General features: G+C 51.4%; 8 protein-coding genes across 8 annotated transcripts; 3 read left to right on the top strand and 5 right to left on the bottom strand.

Annotated features, from left to right (window-relative positions):
* J4E82_010304 (uncharacterized protein) lies at positions 1 to 1,953 on the top strand (the record flags this gene model as incomplete). Its single annotated transcript, XM_051736519.1, has 2 exons — positions 1 to 1,612; positions 1,661 to 1,953. 2 exons carry the CDS (start codon positions 1 to 3, stop codon positions 1,951 to 1,953), a joined length of 1,905 nt encoding a protein of 634 aa, XP_051583723.1.
* A 708-nt stretch (positions 1,954 to 2,661) lies between these two features.
* On the top strand, positions 2,662 to 4,029 carry J4E82_010303 (uncharacterized protein; the record flags this gene model as incomplete). Its single annotated transcript, XM_051736518.1, has 3 exons — positions 2,662 to 2,746; positions 2,802 to 3,664; positions 3,739 to 4,029. 3 exons carry the CDS (start codon positions 2,662 to 2,664, stop codon positions 4,027 to 4,029), a joined length of 1,239 nt encoding a protein of 412 aa, XP_051583722.1.
* Positions 4,030 to 4,302: 273 nt separating this feature from the next.
* Positions 4,303 to 5,481, bottom strand: J4E82_010302 (uncharacterized protein; the record flags this gene model as incomplete). The annotated part of the gene is made up of 1 exon (XM_051736517.1): positions 4,303 to 5,481. One exon carries the CDS (start codon positions 5,479 to 5,481, stop codon positions 4,303 to 4,305), a length of 1,179 nt encoding a protein of 392 aa, XP_051583721.1.
* A 1,603-nt stretch (positions 5,482 to 7,084) lies between these two features.
* J4E82_010301 (uncharacterized protein) lies at positions 7,085 to 9,841 on the bottom strand (the record flags this gene model as incomplete). Its single annotated transcript, XM_051736516.1, has 1 exon — positions 7,085 to 9,841. One exon carries the CDS (start codon positions 9,839 to 9,841, stop codon positions 7,085 to 7,087), a length of 2,757 nt encoding a protein of 918 aa, XP_051583720.1.
* A 1,159-nt stretch (positions 9,842 to 11,000) lies between these two features.
* On the bottom strand, positions 11,001 to 12,284 carry J4E82_010300 (uncharacterized protein; the record flags this gene model as incomplete). The annotated part of the gene is made up of 1 exon (XM_051736515.1): positions 11,001 to 12,284. The coding sequence occupies one exon, from the start codon at positions 12,282 to 12,284 to the stop codon at positions 11,001 to 11,003; it is 1,284 nt and encodes a 427-aa protein (XP_051583719.1).
* Positions 12,285 to 14,166: 1,882 nt separating this feature from the next.
* Positions 14,167 to 15,403, bottom strand: J4E82_010299 (uncharacterized protein; the record flags this gene model as incomplete). Its single annotated transcript, XM_051736514.1, has 2 exons — positions 14,167 to 15,299; positions 15,352 to 15,403. The coding sequence occupies 2 exons, from the start codon at positions 15,401 to 15,403 to the stop codon at positions 14,167 to 14,169; spliced, it is 1,185 nt and encodes a 394-aa protein (XP_051583718.1).
* An 839-nt stretch (positions 15,404 to 16,242) lies between these two features.
* On the bottom strand, positions 16,243 to 16,947 carry J4E82_010298 (uncharacterized protein; the record flags this gene model as incomplete). The annotated part of the gene is made up of 1 exon (XM_051736513.1): positions 16,243 to 16,947. The coding sequence occupies one exon, from the start codon at positions 16,945 to 16,947 to the stop codon at positions 16,243 to 16,245; it is 705 nt and encodes a 234-aa protein (XP_051583717.1).
* Positions 16,948 to 18,395: 1,448 nt separating this feature from the next.
* On the top strand, positions 18,396 to 22,280 carry J4E82_010297 (uncharacterized protein; the record flags this gene model as incomplete). Its single annotated transcript, XM_051736512.1, has 6 exons — positions 18,396 to 19,331; positions 19,519 to 20,435; positions 20,484 to 21,135; positions 21,188 to 21,361; positions 21,418 to 21,529; positions 21,586 to 22,280. The coding sequence occupies 6 exons, from the start codon at positions 18,396 to 18,398 to the stop codon at positions 22,278 to 22,280; spliced, it is 3,486 nt and encodes a 1,161-aa protein (XP_051583716.1).
* Positions 22,281 to 23,044: the final 764 nt, after the last annotated feature.

The following is a 23,044-nucleotide window of genomic DNA, read 5'->3' as shown; positions in this document are numbered from 1 at the left end:
ATGCCTTACGAAACGGCGTATATTGGCATTGCGACAACTCCGAGCGGTGGTTTCGATCATTTTGTACGACAGTTAAAGACGTCACATTTAGCAGGCGGCTATTGGAGATTTCAGTCTACCGACGATGACCGGCGCGCCTATGCTCGCGGCTTCACTACACCGGAGGATGTACTTTGCGCTGCCGAATCCACGAGCGAAGGCTTCGATGAGATCTTCATTCGATGGATAAGGGGAGCCAATGATCCTAATATTAGAATGGCTTTATCAGGCACTCCATCACAGCATCTTCAGACCATCTATGAACTACGCTTGCTGCTTGGTCTACCGGTATCATCGCGAGGACAGATTCCGCTGTACCCTATCAGTACCAAGCCAAGATTGAGACAGTACTGGGAAGCCAAGTATAGAGCACAGCGACCAGATATCGTCGATACAGCGAGCCAACTGCCAGATCAACCGATTGCCTCGCCTGTGACACCACGCCCAGAAACCTTGGTTTCGCCACAACCCCAACATCCGGTACAAGCTACACCAAAGCCTCCTGTAGGTCGAATCACGAGAGCTCGAAGTAAGGAGATATCACAGGTAGCACGAGCGACGCCTGCGTCCAAAACTACGTCTCTACAACACCCATTCAATGCTACTACGGAGCACCTAACACTGTCTCCCGCAGCGCGCGCGTTGTCCCGTGAAGTTGCAGTTTCGAGCCTTCCCAGCTCTACGGTGAGCCGCCACCAAGTCACTCCTCGGGATAACTCTTCACTGGTATCAACGTCCATATCACCCGCTCCGTCTGCCGGTAGGTACGTGCCATCGATACCTCGCGCTGCATTGGAGTGGGGTTTACAGCCGTCCACGTCACCAACTTCGTCGACTCTAGACCAAGGTATTACACAGCATAACTGGGTGCATCCATCTGCTCGTAATCTGAAGGCTATCGCTACTTCGAATACACCATACCGATCTCCATATGCTGTGAGCGGGACCCAACCAGGGCACACGATTCCAGTCGTGGCAGCTCCAAAATTGCCGCTGGAACTCAACAAGAACGCTGCATCGCCATGTGGCGGGGCGACCACGTCTGTCACTACTGCCAATCCTGCTCCTGCTAAAAACTTCTCTAGTCCGGTAGCTGTTACGGCCGAGCCTTCTGCTCCTACCGAAAATGCTTACGACAGTCAAGTCCTAACAAGCCCTGACACTCCTCGCCATGTCTTCCCAACGACACCCTCCAGAAGATTGCATGCCCCTTTCTTGGATAGCATGGGAAGCCCGATTCCGCCTCAACCAGGTTCGCCACCTTCTCGCACTGGAGTCGCACAGCTTGGGGAATCATTCACACCAGAAGATACTCTCATAGAACCGCCTGACAGACCAGCTTCTGCTGATAACGAACATAGGCAATTGCCCGAAAACAAGCCCAGCTCTCAGCAAGAACTTCGCCAGCTCAACATAGGCTCTGCAGACGCAAGTGGCGCAAAAGAAGGATCGAGAGCGCAAGCGACCGAGGCAGCTTCGGAGTCATTGCGCACTTATATGGAAGGTTTGAACAATCTTCCATGTATGGACTGTGGAGAATACGATGGTCATACGTGGGACTGTCATCTTGGTAGTGAGTGTCATGACCGCAGCTCGTCAATCTCTTGCTAACAACATCTAGACATTCAACCGATGCAGAACCTTACCATGCTCGATTACCGTATCTTGGCCGAAGCTGTGGATAAATTCGATCCCGGCCCATGGACAACGCACTTTGAAACCCATCCCGAGCCCGAGGTAGAAGACGCAGAAACACAGATACGAGGGATGGCGGAGGTCATCCGGAACGAAGATAGCTACAAGATGGACAAGGAACTTCACAACTTGCCGGACGAGTTCATGATCATGCTGTGGGCATTCAAGACTTCAGATAAAGTTCGTGTTATCGATCAGTATGTTGGCGAAGATTACTGAGCACCTGCGCATGAAGGCCCGATACTGATTTTTAACGCAGGTACGACTGAGATTCTGGTAGCGGTGAGGATGATATCGGGGAATCGAATGGTGTTTTGCGAGCCTAAGGAGTATAAGTTCGAGGTTAGATTGGCGGGTGCGCTCCACATTTGATGTGTCTGTCGTAAAGAATATGCGATGTCGCGAAAGTCAACAAGTGTTGAGACAGGCGGTACATCGTCCAGATGTTGCGCGTGATGCGACAGCTGCGATTTGCGGCTTGGCGGGAAGAGAAAACCCAAAAGCAAGAGAGATGGCATTGCGTCCTTCTCATGCTTTCTTTGTTGCTGCTTCGTTGATGAGCCCGTGCCGCCTTGTCGACGTCGTGACTAACGGCTAGAACATTCAAGCCCCGCCCGTAGTGAACCGAGGTACACCATCGTAGTGTACAACGGACGAAAATCCGACAGCGCATACCAGGCGGCACTGCTACTATAAAAGCTTCTTTATGTCAGTGTGCCGCTTCTTCCATCCGTGTCGGTTGTGCTAGGTCTGAAGTGGGAATTCTGACATAGTGATCCCTGACTTTCTGACATCGGCTACGTCTTTCGGGCTTGTCCCAATACTAGCGTATCTTTTCGCACTTATATACCAAAGGAAACACTAGAAGTCTACTTCCAATCAACTGATCCCCCAACAAACAGTCTGAAAGCCATATTCGTTGCAAAAATGGTAGACTTCGAAACCGCCATCCAAGACGCCGTCGCTACGCAAGAGATTCCTGGCTGTGCTGTGGCAGCTACAAGTCGCGATGGTAATCGCTCTCTTCTCTTTGCAGTCCTTGTCCACCATTTTTTAACAAGCAATAGGCTCATTTACCTACTCTAAAGCCTTCGGCGCCACGTCCATGGACTCTTCTCGCGCCAAACCTTTCGATCTCAATACCATGATGTGGGTAGCATCCTGCACCAAACTCATGACTTCCATCAGTGTTATGCAACTCGTTGAGCGCGGGAAGGTGACCTTGGATGAGCCTATCTACCGCATCATCCCCGAACTAGAAGCGTTCAAAGTACTGACCGGCTTTACTGACGAGGGTGCTCCAATTGAAGAGAAGCACAAGAAACCGATTACGCTACGGAAACTTTTGACGCATTCAAGTGGTCTGGTGTACGAGGGCATGGGCCACCCATTAGCGGCGGCGTGGTCGAAGTACCATAAGAAGCGTCCTAGTGGCAGTGGGAAGTTACTCGAGCGGTTTACCTGCCCCCTCATGTTCGAGCCCGGTACCAGCTGGACATACGGCCCTGGGATCGACTACGTCGGTCTAGCCGTCGAGCGCATATCCGGTCTTACACTCGAAGAATACATGAAGAAGAACTTGTGGGGGCCACTTGATATTACTGATGTTACATTCTTCCCTTCCACGCGCCCAGATCTGCAAGCTAGAATGGCAGACATGAGCGAGAGGACAGAAGAGGGAAAGATGAAGCATAGTGATTCGCCGATGCCGTATCTAGACGGGGAGGGTAAGGAAGTCGTCGATTGCATGGGTGGCCAGGGCAGTTTTACTTGCGTGGGAGAATATATCAAGGTATTGAAGGGCGTGTTGGCTTGCGACGAGGGTGGAGAGGGGAAGATCCTGAGTAAGGCGAGTTTGGAAGAATTTTTCAAGCCTCATTTGAGCGAGGGGAGTCGCAAGATGTTGAATGCTGTTATGCAGGACGATATGGTATGTTTCTCTTCCCCACCTCCTCTATCCTGCTAGTTCACCTCTAGAAGACTTTTCTGATAAACGACTCTAAGGCGAATAATGCGATGGGCAACACCCCAAAGCATTTGACCAAAGACTACAGTCTTGGCGGCATAATCATTACATCCGATGCGCCCGATGGCAGGAAAGCGGGGACTATGCATTGGGGCGGCTATCCCAACTTGATCTGGTGGATCGATCGTAAGACGGGGCTTTGTGGGATCTACGGTGGACAGGTAGTGCCACCGGGTGACCCTAAGTGTGCCGCCTTGACGACGAAGTGGGAAGAGGGTGCTTATGAGTTGTTTGAAAAGCATGGGCGAAACGGTGAATCGAAAATCTGAATGTTATATCCCAGGAGATGATGTAACACCGGACGGGACAGAATGGAGTATGTCTATATATTATTCTATCAATGTTTCACTCAAGCGCATCCGCTGCTCAACGATGAGTCAATGTGAGCGTTTTATGTCCGTATCTTTCTTCGTCCGCTGCGCTCATATCCATAGTAGCTAACCGGACGTCATGTCAATCAGCTTGACCTAATCAGCTTTCCAAAACCGCGCCGTCAACCAAACAGAACAATGAAAAGGAATACCACCACAGCATCCAAAACTCTAGCGACGACGACCAGTAGCACGAAGCATGGCATTGCGTCCAAGAGCTTCTTGCTGACGCTTCCGTCCATAGTCGCCGGAAGGAATCGGCATCTGACCAAGCCCAGTGCCCATCATGTCAGGTAGGTTCAAGACGCGGCCGGTATTGCCGTTGTCATTGGAAGTCGTAACCTTCTGGATTGAGTTGCCAACGACACCGTTACTATCGGGGCCACCAAGTCCCTGGGTAGCAGGCATAAAGTTATCGAAGATATCCCAGTTGGTTTCATCAAACTCGAAGTCGGGCATGTCGAAGTTGAAGTCTAAAACGGTGGGGAGGGCGTTCTTCTTCTGCGCTTCGTGCTGAATGTTGAACGCCTGGCAGGCGCGGAAAACAGCGATATCCTTGTCGGAGAGGTCGAGATCATCGCCAGTGAGGTCGATGGTAGTACTTGCAGCTGAAGTTGAAGTTGACAAGGGAGAAGGCTCGTCCATGAAATTGGTGCCATCGTCGCCGGTGCCGAAAACATCGTCGGTGACCATCTCGAAAGAGGGCGGAGGAAGGAGGCTACCAGCTTCACCGATCCTTTCACCCGTGTTTGGATCGATTCCTTGGAGAAGAGGGAGGAGGAGAAGGCCTTTCTCTTCTTGGGAAAGATGTGACCAGGGTAGGGTGTAGAGTGTTTGCACACTACGAGGTCCGCTGGAGGGCGCTGAAACAGTGCGCTTGTGAGCCTTTTCAGGCTTCGTGGTCTTCTTAGCTTTGGTGACCCTGGGCTTCTGTGTTGTCTTGACAGACATCGAGGTCTTCGCCTTAGGCGCACGATGCTTGGTGGGAGCACGGGAGGGAGTTGGAGTATCTGGCAGAGCAGCATTGATAGTATCTAATCCTATCAAGGGCCTCCAGAGAGTCTCGATGGTGCCTGAGGAGGGGGATGAGGAGGTGAGATCGACGGGATCAGCCTGACGATTGTTGCTACACTCCAACAGACCATCGGCAGGCCAAACAGACATATCAGAGTGGAGGCTCTCATTTTCGAAACCAATGTCAAAGGCCGAGTCGAAGAAGTTAGCCGGGAGGTCTTCGGTGCACTCAATCGAAGGGAGAGGGACGTCGGCACAGGGGAGGATGTCCTCGTCGAAGTAGGTGCTTTCGGTGAACATATCGAAGGCGTGCTCAGGAGTCTGGCTGGAAGACATAGTTTGAGATACTTGTTAGGAGATAGCGTATCAAAGAAGTCGTAGGGCTGTTTGAATATGATCAGAAAGTGGCGTGAATTGTTGGAAGAAAGGATAGATACTGCAGTCGGCAGCTACTATGAAAGCTCTGAAAAGAGCAGGCTGGGCATTATCTAAGCCATTAAGAGGCTGATTAGCAGTCATAGGGTATAAAACATGTCAAATCCCTCACTTTTTCCTCAATCTTGGGGAGTGCTCGTTGCGGTCGTGGGTACGATACTACCCCATTTGGCAGCGCGAAAGGCAGCGGCGGGACGCAATTGGCCCAGCCTCTCCAGATTCCTGATTTGTCGCCATGGCGTATCATTGCTTTGCGTAGAAAGGGTGGTTGGGTAGGGAAATCGTGTTTCAGGTCACCTTCACTTTGTGGCGCAGGCGGACCTGACTGGCCTGGAAAAGGCTCAATAACGCGACAATGCCAAAGCATACGCTAGGCGATGAATATTTCAACAAGCTACGTCACCGTGACTTCGGGTGTCTGTTGGCCTGATCGCGGCGATGCGGGTGGGTAGGTGAAGGTAGGTGAATGGGTGACGATACAAGCACGGCGAGCGGCGAAAATACAGCGGCGCAGCATACCTCCGGATGGCGTCCAAAACCGAAACCAAGGGAAAACAAAATTGAGCATGATAGCATACTTATGTATGAATCTGGAGATGCTGAGTACAATCGCACCTCAGTGACCGATACTCTTGTTAAAAGTGAGATCAACATCGTCACTTCAAGAATTCGCGCTCTTAGCAAGGTAGCGTTCACCTACCCGGAAAAAAGTAGAGTGAAGGACGCGCTGAAGATCGCGTTTTATATGTGCCCGTTTGCTGTCGCACCTCCGCAATTTAGTCGCAGAAGCGGCGGTGAGGCCTCTTGGTGAGAGAGACCGATAAGGTCGTATATCACGGCATGTGCCGATTAGCTCGAGCGAGGCTACATAACGATTAATTGATAGAAAGATTTTGGATGATGCCTCGCAACTCCGACATAGCTTCCACTGCGTCGTTGTGATATATGGCATTAGCATATATGTGAGAATTTTGTCGATCGGATGTGTGGGGTCGTGGGTGAAGACTGTGGCAGGCTCATATAGCAAAGCCATCATTCATGCACAGGGCCAGGAAATACGGCTGGTCCATATTGATGATATTGCCTGATAAATAGCAATGTTGGCTCTAAGAGACGAAACAGCGTTGACATGTCAAACGCCAGTCAACATGTGTGTCATTCCCGGATTGTCAGGTCCTACCCGAAGGATCTAGCGCGAACATGGGCGGGCAGAAACATCCCCCGTGAATGCCACCTTGCCCGTCATCCTTCCCTGGCCATTCACAATCCCATTCTACCATAGGTGTCTCCCAAATTTCGCGCATCTCTGTGTACCTCTACTCATTCACAGCTGTTACCTTGTACATATACTTTGCATACTACGGACGCGCAGTTGCTGCCTCATGCGGCGGTCCAGGTTACTTCATCGCACCGCATCGCCACCCATTAGTTACTCCATCTGTCTTCGTCGCATCCAAACAATGAAGACTATCTGTTGAGTGCAACAAGCCGCGTCTCCAGTGGTTTAATCATCTTTCTTCGTGACGTAGAGTCTGACCCAGTTGACTTTGAAATCGTCGTCAAGGTCTTCATCTTCCCACGCTTCACGTGTCATCCTGCTATCAATCTTCAGCCACGATGCTCGCCACTCAGGAACTCGTGATTTGTCCATGGTGGAAGCCTGCGCAGTCCGGTATGCCGCTTGAGGCTTTGACTTTAGCGCTTGCTTTGTAGTCGGCCGCCTTGCTTCGCGTCTAGCAGCAACTTGGTTGCCGCGCTTCGGAATGACAGGATCTTGCGCTTGTTTGCTCGAAGTGTTCGTCAGAAACAGTGCCAGCAGTTTCAAACGATGCGCCGACAGGCCGTTGTATACCATGGAGTTGGTAGGAATCTGAGTGTTGCGTGACCTGTACGTGTCGCTCATCGAGAATTGTCCAGGGCCTGTGCTACTCAGATCTCCGTTGTGATGGCCAATCTGGATCTGCATCACGGCATCATCCTCCACCAATGGCTTCACTATCTTCGATAGCCAGACTTTGCCCGCAACGACTACGGGTTGCCAACCTTGAGGTCGTAGCGTTTGCAAAGCTTCTATGGTCGCCGAGAGATGTGTAACGCCCTCAGCATCGCACACAGCCGAAGTGATCAAATGAGCCGGAACGCCTGCAAGACCGTTCATGGCAGCGCACGGCAACATCTTCCGGTCGAAAACGACCGGATTCATAGGTGGAGCTGGCTCAACAAAGTGCTGCTCACCCTTTTCTGCTTTGAGGGCGGCAATCTCGGCGTGTAAGCGTTCTGTAGTCGGGACAGCCTCGTTATGGTAGAGATGCCACCAGTAGTCACTCAAGTCCTTAGCCTTCATCACCTCGCTCTCAGACTTGTCTTCAATGGTCGCGCCATACTGTTCGACCTCCTGCACCTTTGCCTCCATCCTAGCGTTCGATTCGACGAGGCTCTTATTTTCTTCCGTGGTTCTGCTCACTAGTCTCAGCAGTTCACTATGATCTTGTTCACCGAGAGCACCTTGCTGGCCCTGGACCACTTTCCGGAGCATGTTCAGCTCGTGCATCGCTGCCTTCATGCTATCGTGAAGCGTACTGCTGGACCTTTTACTCTGGATCAGCTCGGCGTCAATGCTATCGTACTCGATGGACAGGTTGAGATTCTCGCTGTCAAGCTTATCTAGCTTGCCTTGCATCTCAGCTTTGTCATTTCGCTCGGCTTGAAGTGACTCTCGCAGGTGTTCATTCTCTTGCTCAAGTGCATCAAGCGCCGCGCAATGCGCACCCGCTGGAACAGCACCTTGCTGTATCTTCTCGAGCTGATTCGCCGCATCGCGAAGTTGAATTTTAGTGAGCGCCAGCTTGTCTTCCAAGAGCTGGACAGTATCATGGGCGCGTTTTGACGCAGCTCGCATATCCTGCTCGGATTCTCGGTGACGTTTGCACTCATTCTGGATGTTCTGCAGCGTATCGAGAAGATTCTCATTGTACTGTTCCAGCCGTTTCACCATCGTTCGGAGCTCCTTGGCCTCTTCTCTGCTCGCGGTGCTCGCCTCGATGATTTGGTTGAGCTGATGTAGCTCGGACCCTTGCGTGCAAGTTTGTTGTAGCATTCGACACATGGTTCCATGCTCCAACTCCAATTGCTGGTTTCGAGTGACAAGATTGACGATAGTCTCCTTGTTCTTGGTAGTAGCATCAACACAATCAGCGGACATCCGATCGTATTTCGTCTTCAATGCCTCAAGCTTCTCTTTCAGGTCATCAGTCTTGTTCCTACTGGTTGCCCAAATCTTTCCCTTTTCACGGATGGCCTTGGCCCGAGTCTCGTCACGCTCGCTAACTAGCTTTGTCACCATTTTCTGGAACGTGGAGTCCTTCTGCATACAGGCTTGGTGCCACTTCTCAATTTCCACGTCCTTGGCCGCGACATTGAGATCATGCATAGCCTTTAACGTCTCGATCTCGCGGTCTTTTGCTTCGAGATCGATTCGATGCTGTTCTTTCGCGTCGGCGAGACGATCTTTTAGGACTTGCTTTGCGCCTTCAACTTCTTCGCAGTCAAATCTCGCATCAGCAGCTTCCTGGGCCCAGTGGTCCACCAAGTGCTTGTCGTTCACGCGCTGACTGCGCTGCTCGGTGTATTTCTGCTCGAGTGACTCGTACCGAGAGTGTTCCTCGCTCAACTGGTGCTTCACACTGCCAAGTTCGTCTTGTAGCTTCACATGCTCGCCATTCAGTAGCATCAAGACCTTGCTGAGCTTCAGTGCTGTCTTGCCACCGTCGCTTTCACAGTGCGAGGTCTGGTCAGTCTCGGAACTTGAGCTGCGCTTGTCGCTTTCGGGCTCAGGGCTCGACTTGTCGCGATTGCTGGAGGAGTTGGATGTCATTTTGGTTGTGACATCCGAGTTGTCTTCCGCGTTTGCGACCAACACTGTTCGTTGAACCTTCTTGTTTGCGACGGTGATACGGGCAGCCACCTGCTTCTGTGTCTTGTCAGCCACCGAGTCTTCTTCCATGCTCATCTTGATACTGACCTTGTCTCCCCGAGTCCAGTGGCTCGGAAGTTGGTTCTCGATGCGGCTGGTTCTGTCCTGATGGGCCAACCTTTTCTGAAAGCGTCTAATGTGCGCTTGTTCAGATGATCGCTGGCGGTGTGCGATGTTCTCTCGATCGGCCCTAGGCTTTGCGAAGTGTTGCTGAATGTCCATGGTGGGGATAGTGGTTTTGGCGCTGGTGCGCGGCTTGTTCCTTTTGCCAGCTACTATGCTCAACATGGTTGCGACCGAAATGGAGGGCGTGGTGAGAAGAACACGATGGCACCATTCGCAAATTCAACTGGGCAGGTTAAACAAATTTACCAGTGTGAAGATGTAACAGGGAAAGATTTGGACAAAGGATAAAGGGTTGCTTTGGTCATTCACGCATCGCACAACTACCATGACGTAGGCGCATGACTGCCATAACATTCACCAAACTCATGAATTTCCGATTCGACCTCTTCTATGGAGACTTGAGCCGACCCACCTAAGAAGCGCTTATTCACGTGGTCTTCGTTCTTGGGAGATTCTCATTAATGTTGTGGTCTTTGTGGCAAAGCAGCATCAATTCGATGGTGTTTCGATCTGGGTTATGTTCGATTTTGGTATTTTTAGTGCCTCTCTTATGATGTAAACGAAAAAAGTGCTTGTCAAGCAGGGCTGATATTGATAAAAATATCGAAATGGGCTCCTATGTTCATGGCTTTCCCGTTCAAAAAGAAACCAGATAATCTCTAGCAGAAGTAAATCGACACTCTGGGAGGTTATCTCCCCACTCGTGAGAAGAATTTCATAAGACTTAATAGACACCTTTCAAAGAGAATGTAGTAACCATCTTCGACGTCACGTCTGACCAGTCTGACGGAATCGATGAATGAGATACTACAGGATACTACGAAGCTCTGAATTTCCCCGCCGTCAGATCCTTGGAAGAAACCTTCTCAACTTGGAAGGGGCCTAGAGGCTGTTGGTTCATACTGGAAAGGTACTATGAGCATACACACCTCGGATCTCGTTCCCCAATCGAATCAACCCGGCTAGTGTGATTTCAGATTCAGCAAACCTGCCCACAGTCGGCCATCTAACAGGATAGTCAAGTGCTTCGGCTACTACACCAGCCAGATTTTACACTGTGCTAAAAAGGTGTTGGATAATCTTCTCTTTGTCTACTGGATCGAAGCATACTCGACATTGCGCGATACAAGTTTACAGTATGTCGGTCTAGATGGCCAAGACGGTTTCATTGACTACGACATTCGACAGGATGATTTGAGACGAAAATAGTGAATATTGAGTTCTGACAGCAGCTACACCACAGATCTATAACGCCGTTATGCTAATTGAAGCGCTAAAAGTAAAATGCTCGAGGAAAAGAGAAAGCCTCCATAGATGATCGTCATGCAGATGTTCTCTTCTCGCTCATAGACTGAACCGCGGGGAAAGTGCTGTCCACATCCACATCCTGCGGGCCCATGGCGGGTGTGTCTTTCCACCTTAGGTTGGGTGAGTCCAACAACGCCATCCTGCCCTCAGCCCTCATTCTATCAGCGGTGATTCTCTCCGGGTAGTTGCGCATGAACATGTTGGTGAAATGGGTGCCATAGTGAATACCCTCAGTAGGCTCCTGGCCTGCCTCGAATCCAGGCAAAGGCTTCATGACAGCCGAGAAGTTGGGCTCGTGGAAGTAGGCGAAAGCGAAACGCTCGCGTGTGTTGAGGCCAACTTTGTGGGGAGTAGAGGGTAAGAAAGAGTTGGTGATGTACTGCATCATATCGCCCGGGAAAACAGTGAAGACATCAGGGACAGGTGGGACGTAGACCCAGCCATCGGCATCCTCGTTCTTTCCAGCGGCTGTCTCTTTCCAGTTTGCGTACGTCTCGCCTTCGATGGGAGGGCGGATGAAAAGACCGCCTACATCGTCCTGCGCGGCAATGACAAGAAGACCGTAGTCAGTGTGCGACCCGATACCACGACCTGCCTTACCCTTGCCGTTGACTTTAGTGTCCTGAGGGAAGCGCAGGACGCGCATGTGGTGCCAGCCATCTTGCGTGTACCTTGTCAAAGCATTTCCGTCCTTGAGACCAAGGCCCCAAGCGATGAGTTGCAACATCTTCTCGCCACTCTCGCCGAGGTAATCCATGTACGCTTGCATGATAGTTTTCATCTGCGTGAACGGCCAGGGGCACGGTCCATGGCATGGCCACTTCTGTTGAACCCGGGGATCAGACGGTGCGAGATCTTTTGTAACAGTGAAGATCTCACTGTAGTCAGCGATGTTGTCCGTAATCTCCTCACCAGAAGCGATATAGCCCGCGAAACTCTGATCATCGAGACAAGCAGCCTTCTTCTTGTGGTCGAGAGCAAAGAATTTCTTGCTCGTCAGGAAAGCGGCGTCGGCGAGCTTACGGTTGATGGGGTCCATGGAGATTTGCAGTATGCCGTCGCGCTTCCATGCGTCGATCATGCTCTTGCCTAACGCTTTGTCGGAGGCACTTCCGCTTAGTGATTCAGGTAGTTCGAAGGTCTGGAGGTGGCCGACTGTGGCTTTGTGACCCGGGGGCATAGTGCCAATTTTAGTGTCGGCCATTGTTGCTAGGCGGCGGAGTGCTACAGTGCGTGTGGATGCGTGGGAGAGGGTGCGGACCGTTGCTGGTCGCCGTATCATGGTGCGGGCAGACATTGTGAATATTTCGTGATGTATATTGAGAGGAGAAAAAGAGGACGATAATGGTCACTCCAGATGATTTGGAAAGATGCTCTTGTATACTCACTATCACGGATAGAAGTAGCCGGGAAGATTTCAGAGTGCGAAGAGTTTGAAAGAGATGGTTTCTTCGTGGTTGATCCATCTCAATGGCATCTGTCTGCTGGACTTATATACACATCTCTACCATCATTGCTCTGGTCTCGGATGCTGGCGGCTGCTCTGAAGCTGCATCTCTGATACGATTCGGAAGTTTGCAGTTCTGACACTGACCGGAGGTCAAGTCTTGGTCTTTCCTGTGCTACCCCGGACGGCGAATCTCTGTAGTGTTGAGTGTAGGGTCTGAGAGTCTGGACTACGCGGCAGATGACCGTCACGGGCCCTCTGAAGATGCTTGCATTATATCCGTGCTTGGGTCCATAGCGTGGATTTCTCGATCGAATACCTTCCATTCGTTGATGTCCTTGTAGAAGGTCTCTGCGTACCCTGCCTTACGTATGCGGATACGGTCTTATTCTGGGAATATAATTCCCTTTTAAGATTTGTGAGGTGAGGCTCTGTATCGCGAGTGCTAAGGCTGACGGTACTGGGATCTGGGGTTTTTAAGATTTGGCCGACGTCGAGGTTCGACCGCGTTCGGTAACACTATGTTTAGCAAGCTTTCGGCAAACGCCTCACAGGTAACGGTCGCGGATGATGTCATATTTGACCGTACGTCACTTTCAGTCTCAGGTAGGAAGACGGTAAATTTTGATGCTGTACTGTTGCAGAGATGAATCTACCACAGATCTTTTGCATCACTGCTTCCCCGGACTTGGCTGTTACCGGATCAATCGGACCTTCTTAGTCATCTAGTGCGCCGCCTCGCACGGTGCGTGTCTCATCAAGTACCCCAGCATCAACCCGGGAGATCGGTGCTTACTTCGCAGATTCTTGTGTCGAATTGTAAAACTCGATGGTTCGTTGCCAAGAGAACAACTGAGGAATACCTCGGGATAAGATGTCACCGAGATTCGTCTTCTTTCACCAAGCGATCTCGGGAGCGCCGAACATCGTTCGAGGCCTAGCAGACCGTCAGTGTCTATATCTAGACATAATCCCAGAACCAAATGCAGACCGCTCTCAAGGAATAGAGTCGGCCGCATATCAGCACGGCTAAATCCTTTACACCAATCCGATGCTTGCAGTGCGACAAGACCTTGGAAGCCTCTCAGTAGCAACTGCCGGCGCAGTCTCAACAGTCGAGGGCTGGAATCAGTAATCTTTTCTCCACCGCTCTTCCGACGGAATCAACACCTTGAAACCGCTATCTTACGAATTCTTGTCAGCCTCCTGCAGATATGCACAGTTCGGAAAAATTCTACATGGACGTCGCATTGCGCGGGTCAAAGCATTCCGCATAAGCTGGAGTCTAGGCTTTGTCTTCTATCCTTCAGTAAGATATACGGCGCGGATTCGGCCTCTCCGTATTCTGAGGTTTCATATAGGGAGGTGTAGGTCTCGGTATTGTCTTTGCGATGGGTTTAGGTACGATCGCATTCGCATTCGGACACTGTATTCGCCAAGGGTAATAAAATAGTACATCGACAGGGAATAAAGAGAATCAAGGTGACCAAGGGTTTCTAACAGGGGAAGTAAGCTTGGATAATGGTTTATGAAGGCTCTTGTCGACAGACCTTGCAGTGGAGACGAGCCCAAAAGCTCGAGTATCGATAACCATCATTTTCAGCAGCAGAGTATGAGATAAGAATTGCGAACAATGTATTGCAATAGCTAGCGAAGAAGAAAGATATCTACAAGAATTTGTAAGGTGCCAACTGGCTGACTACTCAAAGCGGAGCGTGCACATGGCGTCTGCTTAGTTCTTGCCAGTCTTGGCCTTGAGCCAAGCGACGAACTGGCTGATGGTGAACTCCTCAGGGAGCTTGGCGTCAGAGCCGGCTCCAGCAGTAGGAGTAGCGACGGGAGCGGCAGCAGAGGTCGAAGAAGCGGCGGGAGTCTCAACGGGAGCGGCGCTAGAGATAGCGGCGGCGGAAGAGGAAGCAGCCGGAGTCTCGACGGGAGCAGCAACGGAAGAAGCGGCAGCAGTGGAAGAAGCAACGGGAGTCTCGACAGCGGCAGCGCTGGAAGAGGCAGCAGGGGTCTCGACAGCGGCGGCGCTAGAAGAGACCGGAGCAACAGCAGCCTTGGAAGAAGTAGCAGCAGGGGCAGCAGAGGAAGCGACCTTGGAAGGTGCGGCGGCACTGGCAGCAGGCTTCTCCGGGGCCGCGCCGGCAGCTCCACTGCCAACCTTGGTAGTGAGCTCACCATCCTCGATGTATACACCGCTGAAGAACCAATCCTCAGCGCCGTCCTTGTCGGCGTTACCTGGAAGCCTTAGGACACCAAGATGCCAGTCAGCACCGTTGGATTGGGTGCTCGCGTCGAATGGACCAGCGGTCTGCTTCAACTCATCAGCACCGGTGGAGTGCCAGAACGAGACGGAACCAGCATCGAAGTCAATCTCGTAAGCAACGTTGTGCCACTCGTCGGCGACGAGCTCAACGTCCCACTTGGAGACGCCACCAACGTGCCATTGCAAGTTGGTGTTGGAAGATCCAGACGCACCGTACTTCAGCTCAGTGAAGTGGCTCTCAAAGAAAGCAACCTGATGCTCGTTGGTGGCAGTAGGGGCGTTCTCAGCCGTGGTCTTGACGGAGAAGTGGTAGTAGACCTTGCCCTTGTTGATGGCAGCCTTGGTCTGGGGGATGAGTTCGGTGCGCAGCATGGTCTGGCCGTTCCACTTCGCGGTCTCGTCGATGGTGATCTTTACACCTTGCTTCGACGCTGTGTCGGCGGGGTTCTTGTAGGTGGCATCGAGGTTTACGTAGTCGGTGACGGGACCGGAGCCGTGGATGTAGTATTGGTAGCTGCCGACGGGGTTGGAGAAGGACCAGTCGGAGAGCTCGGAAGAGGAGGTCATGTCGTTGAAGCGGCCATCCCAGATGATTTCTGGAGTAATGATCAGTAGCTGCTCTCGTAGGGAAGATAGAAAAAAGCTTACCAGCAGATGCAGCGCTGAGCAGCGCGCTCATGAGAGTAGTTTTGGCGAACATCTTGAAGTATGTGTTTGGAAGGTAAGGAACAGAGACCAGCTGTAAGTTGATGAAAATGAAGGAAGATACTACGAACACGAAGAATGAATGACAGTAGTGAGCGATGGAACAACACGAACTGAAAAGCACGACGAGGCCCAGCAGATAATATAAGAATTCCACTTGACTCGGCGCATGCTCCTCCAAAGCCTAGTTTGGCTTCTAGACAGCGCGAACGCATCGCATGGCTAATATCCAGGAAACGTGCGCAACTACATTGAGTATCGCGCAAGCGGCATCTGCAGGCATGAACGGTTTTGACAGGACGCCAGATGGCATGACAGCCGTTTGGTGATGGAAAGTCCGGTGTGAAACGTTCGCGACGGAGACGCTAAGCCACACCGAGCCTTAGTTAGACCCGCTTTCTGCTTGTTCAAGGCTAGTGCGGGCGGCTTGAAGATGAAGGATTTATGAAACGCTCCCTGCTCATAGAAGCTTGTTTCACCGTGATTCGCGAGACCGAAACGGAGATTAGGTGAACCAAGGCGGATATTAGTGCATTCTCTTCCTCACAGACTGAACATTGCTATTGGAATTCCATTAAGCCATCAAGGAGACCAAAAGGCTGCTGTGGCAGTAGTCGCGATATCGCGTCCAAAGCATATGAGAGACCATACCGGTCGGCTGAGGACGTAAGAGAAAGGCTCAACTGCGCTTGTGCAGTAATGACTGCGCAGCATTATCGAGCCAAAAGAAAAGAACTCATCATGTAATCTTTGTTGCCGTGTTCCGGTTTCCTGGAAGTGGATAAAGCCAAAAAGATCTGCTCCAGGTCTGCTTCTGTCGCGTATTGTATACAGTTATACCCTGCCGTCATCGTTTCCTGCAATCTTGGCACCTTCAACCGCAGGCTCGTGTGCTTCCAGTTCAGCCGGTGGTCCAGGGACAACATGCACCGCCTTCGAGTCAAGTTCGTTCTGAGTCGCTTGAGTATCAATCTCACTCCTCCATCGCCCGCCAAAGTACCACTTGCGCTCGGTATGGGTGTGGTCTTGATCTTCCATCTCTGGTATCACGACATCCGGCTCCTCGGTCGTACTAGCTTTTCGACGACGTCTCAGACACCAGAAGATCAACAGGCCTCCAGCAAGAGCAGCAGCAAGTGCTACCCCTACCCCAATCCCTACTTGTGTGCCAGTGCTAAGACCATCGGATGCGGGTGCGGCCGTTGGCTCTAGAGCGTTGTTTGTTGGTGTAGACGTACTGGCTGGAGCAGGTATGCTATACCTCGCAACTAACGACTTGACGTATTCACTCGGGAAGGTTTCGATGTCGTCAATCTGCCAGGCGACTACGACAGGATCAGCAACCGCTAGGCCTGTTGCAATCGTTGTGATACTGGAGATCACAGTTGTCCCGTCAGAACCGTAGTTAGATGTATATTCCCAGACCGGAGTGATATCCTGGCCTTCAAAGGCGGGTTCCGTTATGATCGCAGCGTAAGCACTGACGGGGGTCGAAAAGCGGCTTAGGCAAAGATCTGGGTACTCCGGGCCAAAGGTCATATCGCTATTCGTCCCATGTCAGCTAAACAGATATTGACAGACAGAGAGCAATAGTGTCAAACCTTTTGCAACAGCTCGCTTGCCAGAATAGTTTGGTTCCATTCAATGCACTACTTGCGTACGCGGTTACTTCTGCAATTGTTTGGCCGCTAGGACATATCCCAGGACTATAAGTAGCCGTTCCGTAGAGCTGGCAGTTGCTGTACTCGACATCGGAGACGATCGATCGCGTAGGATTCACGGACCAGACGGTATCAAGGCCAATGGCCGTGTCATCTATACCGCAAGACGGCGTGGGCGCTAACAACCATCTGTCAACACATGATGGGCTTGGGGTAAATACAGATGTAAGGTCTGCTACCCTCCCTGATCCTATAGCAAGTGAAGTCCCGTAGGGTGTGACAAAGACCTCGCTGTGAGACCATTGTAAGGCGCGTTTGACGGGCGTCCCGTTCGCTGTAGGATGTTGTACAGTTACAGTCGCCGATGCCGCACATGTCGGCAAGTAGGTCGACGTACCGATGGCGGTTACGTTTGTAGGGCCTATTATAGGCATCTCGTGTTCTGACTATCGCCACGAGAGGCTATGATCCGTGGAGTATAGAAGCACGCAAGGCTGGGGTATTCGAGTAGGGACGCTCCGTCTCTTAAGGAAACAGCCAGTCCACAAGGCTGAGTTGCGCTAGAAACGCAACGGCAGAACCGATAAGCGTCCTGTCCGATTTGATTTACCGACAGACATCACATGGCACGTAGTGGGTGCGCCTCCTAAATCATGGTTGGTTGCGGCATCAATGCAAAGCCTTATGCAGGATTGACCATCGGTGAGAGGCCTGGTGTATCAATTTGAATGCGCGATCTTCAGAAATGGAGATGCATGAAGTCTGTTAAAGGTGCGATTGTTACAGAGAAGCTCATAGCCCACATTGAAAATAAGTCCGTCATGGTGATATTGCGATATAAAAAGCGCTCATGTCAGATCTTAAAATTCACCTCGAGGTGATCTGCAATCTGCGAAGGCGTGGCATGGTGCTGGAGCGGGGCTGTCTGGCGGAGGAAGGGCGTCATTGGATGATATTTTACGCGAGCGGTGAACTGTCATCCATGGCCTACTGGCTTATTCGCATTTTGCCTGTGGGAGAAGTCGCGAGTGGTAAGAAATGATTTGGCAGTTGTAAGTGATGGAGATGTATCATTGTTTCAAAAGATGGACGCGTCCTCAAGCTATCACGAGGGATCGGCGCTAAATCCGGCTAGCGGCATGCGGCTGATCCACGTAGCCGGCCTAGGCTTCTAGATCCATTCCACTTTTCCAAGCCCACCTAGAATACATGACAGCGCTTCCACATGGCTGCGACGAGAGCAACATTTAGCACAGCATCATCATCTATAGTGACTGCGCAAGAGGAGGGCAGACGGCCATATGCAGCGCTAGGATCAGCGCAATCATGACAGCATTGCCTTCACTCGACAAGCGACCCCTCGAACCATCGTCTCAGAATGGCACGTCACCCCTGCATCGTGTCGGCATGCTGGACTTGCTGCATCGAGACCCACGACCAACCTTCATTATCGACACTTCACCAGATAGCTTAGCCACGGAGAATGGATGTCTTCTGGAATACTGGAATTCGGCCATGGCTGCAATCGACCCTGGAGGCCTGTTGCAACAATTAACCCGCGATGGCGGCGCGTCTGGTGCTAGCCAAAAGGGCTATGCTCCTTTCATCGCGTTTCGAAGCTGGTCTCTGGAACAGGACACGACGAGTAAACCTTTTCTCTACCACGGATTCAATTGGACGAGGGTTCACGTGGCTGACCGGTGGAACGTCATTAGCGGTATCTCCGCTGCTACATGCGCAGAAGGGGAAGGCTCCGAAATGATGCCTTTGAGTCGGAAGACGTCCAAACCAAAAGCACCAAACTTCGATTGGACGGATGAGCTTCCTCCTCTGCGGTTGACACCACATGCGGCGTGGGCTCGCAGCATCGATTGGGCTTCTACGCCTCTTGGGCCGATGTCGTCCTGGTCATCTCAACTACGGAGCATTGCCAACCTTGTTATGCAGGATCCAAGGCCAGCGGTAGTCTTTTACGGACCGGATCTGATTATGATCTATAACGAAGCAGAGATAGAGCTCTTGGGTGGCTTTCATCCTTGCATGGGAATGAGTGCTCGTGTCGCTCTTGCCTCCGTCTGGGCCGAATATTTTGAGCCCATCATAGACGCGAATCTGGCGGGGGAGACGGTGGAGAAGACTAACACGGTCATACATATGGTGCGCAACGGCTTCATGGAAGAAACATACTTCTCGCTAAAGTTCATACCTATATTCGATTCCGAGGGTGTCACAGTTGGACATTATGAGCCTTTGGTAGAGACGGTAAGTGTTGCTTCTTGTATTCTCATTCTTTTCTCTTGCCGCTTCGTCTTCTACAGTCAGATTCGGTCCTAATCTGCAACGGAAAGCTCATGCAACTTGGGGGACTACGGGAACGCAGGCTTATGGCTTCTGGAAACGATTTGTCCATACTGTAAAGCTGCCATGCAAGCTACTGACAAACGCTTAGACTAAACAAGTCATCACGCAAAGACGTTCACGCACGCTCTTGGAGCTGAGCGAGGAGATACCGAGAGCACGCAACACAGACACTTACTGGGTTCTCGCGACCGAAGTTCTATCTCGCAACGACAAAGACGTTCCTTTTGCATTACTGTATTCAGCCGAAGCCGACGGCCACGGGTCAGAATCAAGCAGGACGCGGTTTTCCGATACCAACCAGCAACACTGCAAACTGCGCGGCTCGTTTGGTCTGCCGAAAGGCTCACCCGCAGGTCCCGATCATCTCGACTTTCAACAAGACCACGGGTTTACACCGTACTTTCGCCAGGCACTCACAGCCCGAAAACCGATCATAATTCGGTTCGATCAAGACCCCGTGGCTGCAGACTTGGTGAAAGATGTCGACTGGCAGGGCTTCGGTGATCCCTGTCGTGCGGCGGCCATCTGTCCCTTGAATCCGACCTCTTCCAAAGACAACATCCTTGGCTTTATGGTTATTGGAATCAACCCTCGCCGTCCGTTTGACGAGGACTATCTTCAGTTCATTCTAGTCGCAAGTCGACTTTTATCTACATGTTTGACGTCCATTCTACTTCACGAAGAGGACATCGGGCGCCGAGAGCGGACTATTGCTAATGCTGAAGCGATGAAGTTCCAACTCAAACACCAACTGACGCTGTCTCAGCAAGAGTCTGAGCGAAATTTGTCCAAGTTCAGACGCTTTGCGGAACGCGCCGACATTGGTATCTTCTTAATAGGCATGGATGGTGTCTACTCGTACAGGAATGAAGCTTGGTTCCAGATGCTGGGCCCGGTAGACCCCTCGACTGATCTTGCCGATGCATGGGCAAAGATCATTGATGACGAATTCATTGAAATGGGTCAATCGAAGTTTGAGGAATTGATAAAGACCAAGCAGCATCAGTAAGTCATGTCCATCTCGTTGTATACGATTAAACTTACATCCAATAGGTCATTTGAGTTGCGTCTCAAGAAGAGATGGAACGCACCCAATCAGAATTTCGATGATACGTACCCCGAGAAAGAGCCAATGTGGGTCATCACATCGATATTCCCCGAGCTCAACGACGATGGAGAAGTGATTGAGATTATCGGCTGCTGTACCGACATCAGTCAGCAAAAATGGGGCGAGAAGCTGCAAGCTACGCAGGCAACAAGAGCTCGAGAGTCCAAGCGCAGCCTGGAGAACTTCATCGATACAACGTCCCACGAGATGCGGAACCCGCTTTCTGCAATCGTTCAATGCGCGGATAGCATCATCGCAGCGCACAAGAGCTTCGGCAAGTCGACAGATTACCAGAAGGTGTACCAAAGCATACTGGAGACTACCGTCGACGCTGCCGAGACTATTGTTCAATGCTCGAAGCACATGAAGACCATTGTGGACGATGTGCTTACGATGTCTAAACTAGACTCTGGATTATTCGTCATGACCCCCGTCGACGTCAAGTTCGATTCCATCGCAAGAGATGCAGTCAAGATGTTTGAAGGCGAGGCCAAGTCCGCAGGCGTAGACCTGCGATTCCAGCTTGAAGAATCGTGCAAGAAGATCCAGATCGACCATGTATCGCTTGACCCAACGAGGGTATTGCAAATACTCATTGTAAGTGGGGCGCGAGATCTAAGAAAGTTGCAATGGGCTAACAGCAAAACAGAACCTCATCACGAATGCTATCAAGTTCACGCGGCTGGAGGAAATACGTGAAATCTCCGTGAGCCTGGGCATCTCTCTTGAGCAGCCCACTCACAGCTTCAGTGTGCCATTCTCGCGCACCTCGGACGCTTCCGAGGCAGCGACATTACAGGCGGATTGGGAAAAGGGCGAAATCGTGAGTCATTCATTGAGCAAACATGTTGCTAGGGCTAACTGCTAACATGAAAAAAGGTCTATGTCATCTTCTCCGTGCAGGACACGGGTCGTGGCTTGAGCGACGAAGAACACGAGCTTCTCTTCGCTCGCTTTTCCCAAACCTCTCCACGAACACACATCGACTATGGTAACCTCTAACCGTGAGATGAGAAACTGTTGATTTTCGCTAACAAAGCACACCAGGTGGTTCCGGCCTCGGCCTCTTCATCTCACGACGCCTCACCGAGATGCACGGCGGCGCCATCGGCTTCGCATCCAAAGCGGGCGTCGGCAGCACCTTTTCCTTTTACGTCAAGAGCCGCAGGAGTGCCTTGCGTCCCGACTTCAACCGCACGCAGAGCGATGCCGCCGTCAGCTTGAGCATACGCGCCCAAGAAACGCTGCTTTCAAGTCGAGCTCGCAACGAGACGGACGAACCGCTTGAACCGGCCACTCTTGCAAACGACATACCGCACAAGGACCTCTACGTCCTCATCGTCGAAGACAACCTCGTGAACCAGCGCGTCCTCGCCAAGCAGCTGCGAAACACGGGAATGCAAGTCGCCGTGGCAAACCACGGAGGCGAAGCGCTGGACTATTTGCGTACGACAAAGTACTGTATATCGGATGGCTCTGGGAAGGCTCTCGCGCTCATTCTAATGGACTGGGAGATGCCTGTCATGGATGGTTTGACGTGTGTTAGGAATATCAGGGAGTTGCAGAAGGAAGGGGTCGTAAGAGCACACGTACCCGTCATAGCAGTGACGGCTAATGTGCGGAGTGAGCAGGTGGAGGTGGCACTCAAAGCAGGAATGGACGATGTGATTAGTAAGCCATTCAGGATACCAGAACTCTGTGCTTGCATACAGAAGACGTTGAGGAACACGGCTAGGGCGTAGTGGTTTGGAATGCATGTTATCAGGTTAGGTAGTGCCTTCACTCAGTAGACTTATTAGATCGAACTGGTAGCGTCTAGACTCGAGGAATTGTAGTGGATTCACTCGTCGGATTGAATCAAGAGCGCGTGGGAAGTGTTACTCCTAATTCTGAAAAAGACTGGACGAGAAGACAGCTGAGGCAATACCCATGTACTCAATACATCAGATTGGCGCTCCGACAGCAACAACAAATATCACGCTTCGGTACCGCATCAGCCGTCTATTACTGGCCCAGATTAACCAGTAGTCTGATACGTGGACTGCGCCTAGTAATGTCGCGGATGCTCTCTATCGCTCGTGCGCGCTAGCGTATTACCCGCACGGCGACTCCAGGTCTCGGTGCTTTTCTCCGCCATACGTAACTTGCGCCTGTATGTACTCTCGGAGAATTAGTAGTCTGTATAGGTCTTGTAGTCCATTGTGTAAGAAATCGCCAGCATATTGCGAGCCATACCCGAACCTATCGGAACGGGCTAGCTGCAGAATGGAGAAGCTAGAAGGTCGACATGCCCATGCACTCGTTACTTTTAGAAGTATCTCGTAGGTTTTACGGAGATTGTTCTGCTGTAGAGGGGTATCTTGGGTCTAGATTCGCTGGAATCTCGGGTTAGGATTGGGTATTGGTAGATTAGGAGAAACCCATGGACGTGGGATACTAGTTGGGTTTTGTTGTCAACGGGGATGCGCGTCTCATTGATGGGTTCCGCGTGTGGGTGGTGAGGTTC

Source organism: Alternaria postmessia (genome assembly GCF_024291825.1).
Source record: "Alternaria postmessia strain BMP 2775 chromosome Unknown scaffold_119, whole genome shotgun sequence".
NCBI lineage: Eukaryota > Fungi > Ascomycota > Dothideomycetes > Pleosporales > Pleosporaceae > Alternaria > Alternaria postmessia.
This window is presented reverse-complemented; position numbering and strand designations above follow the sequence as displayed.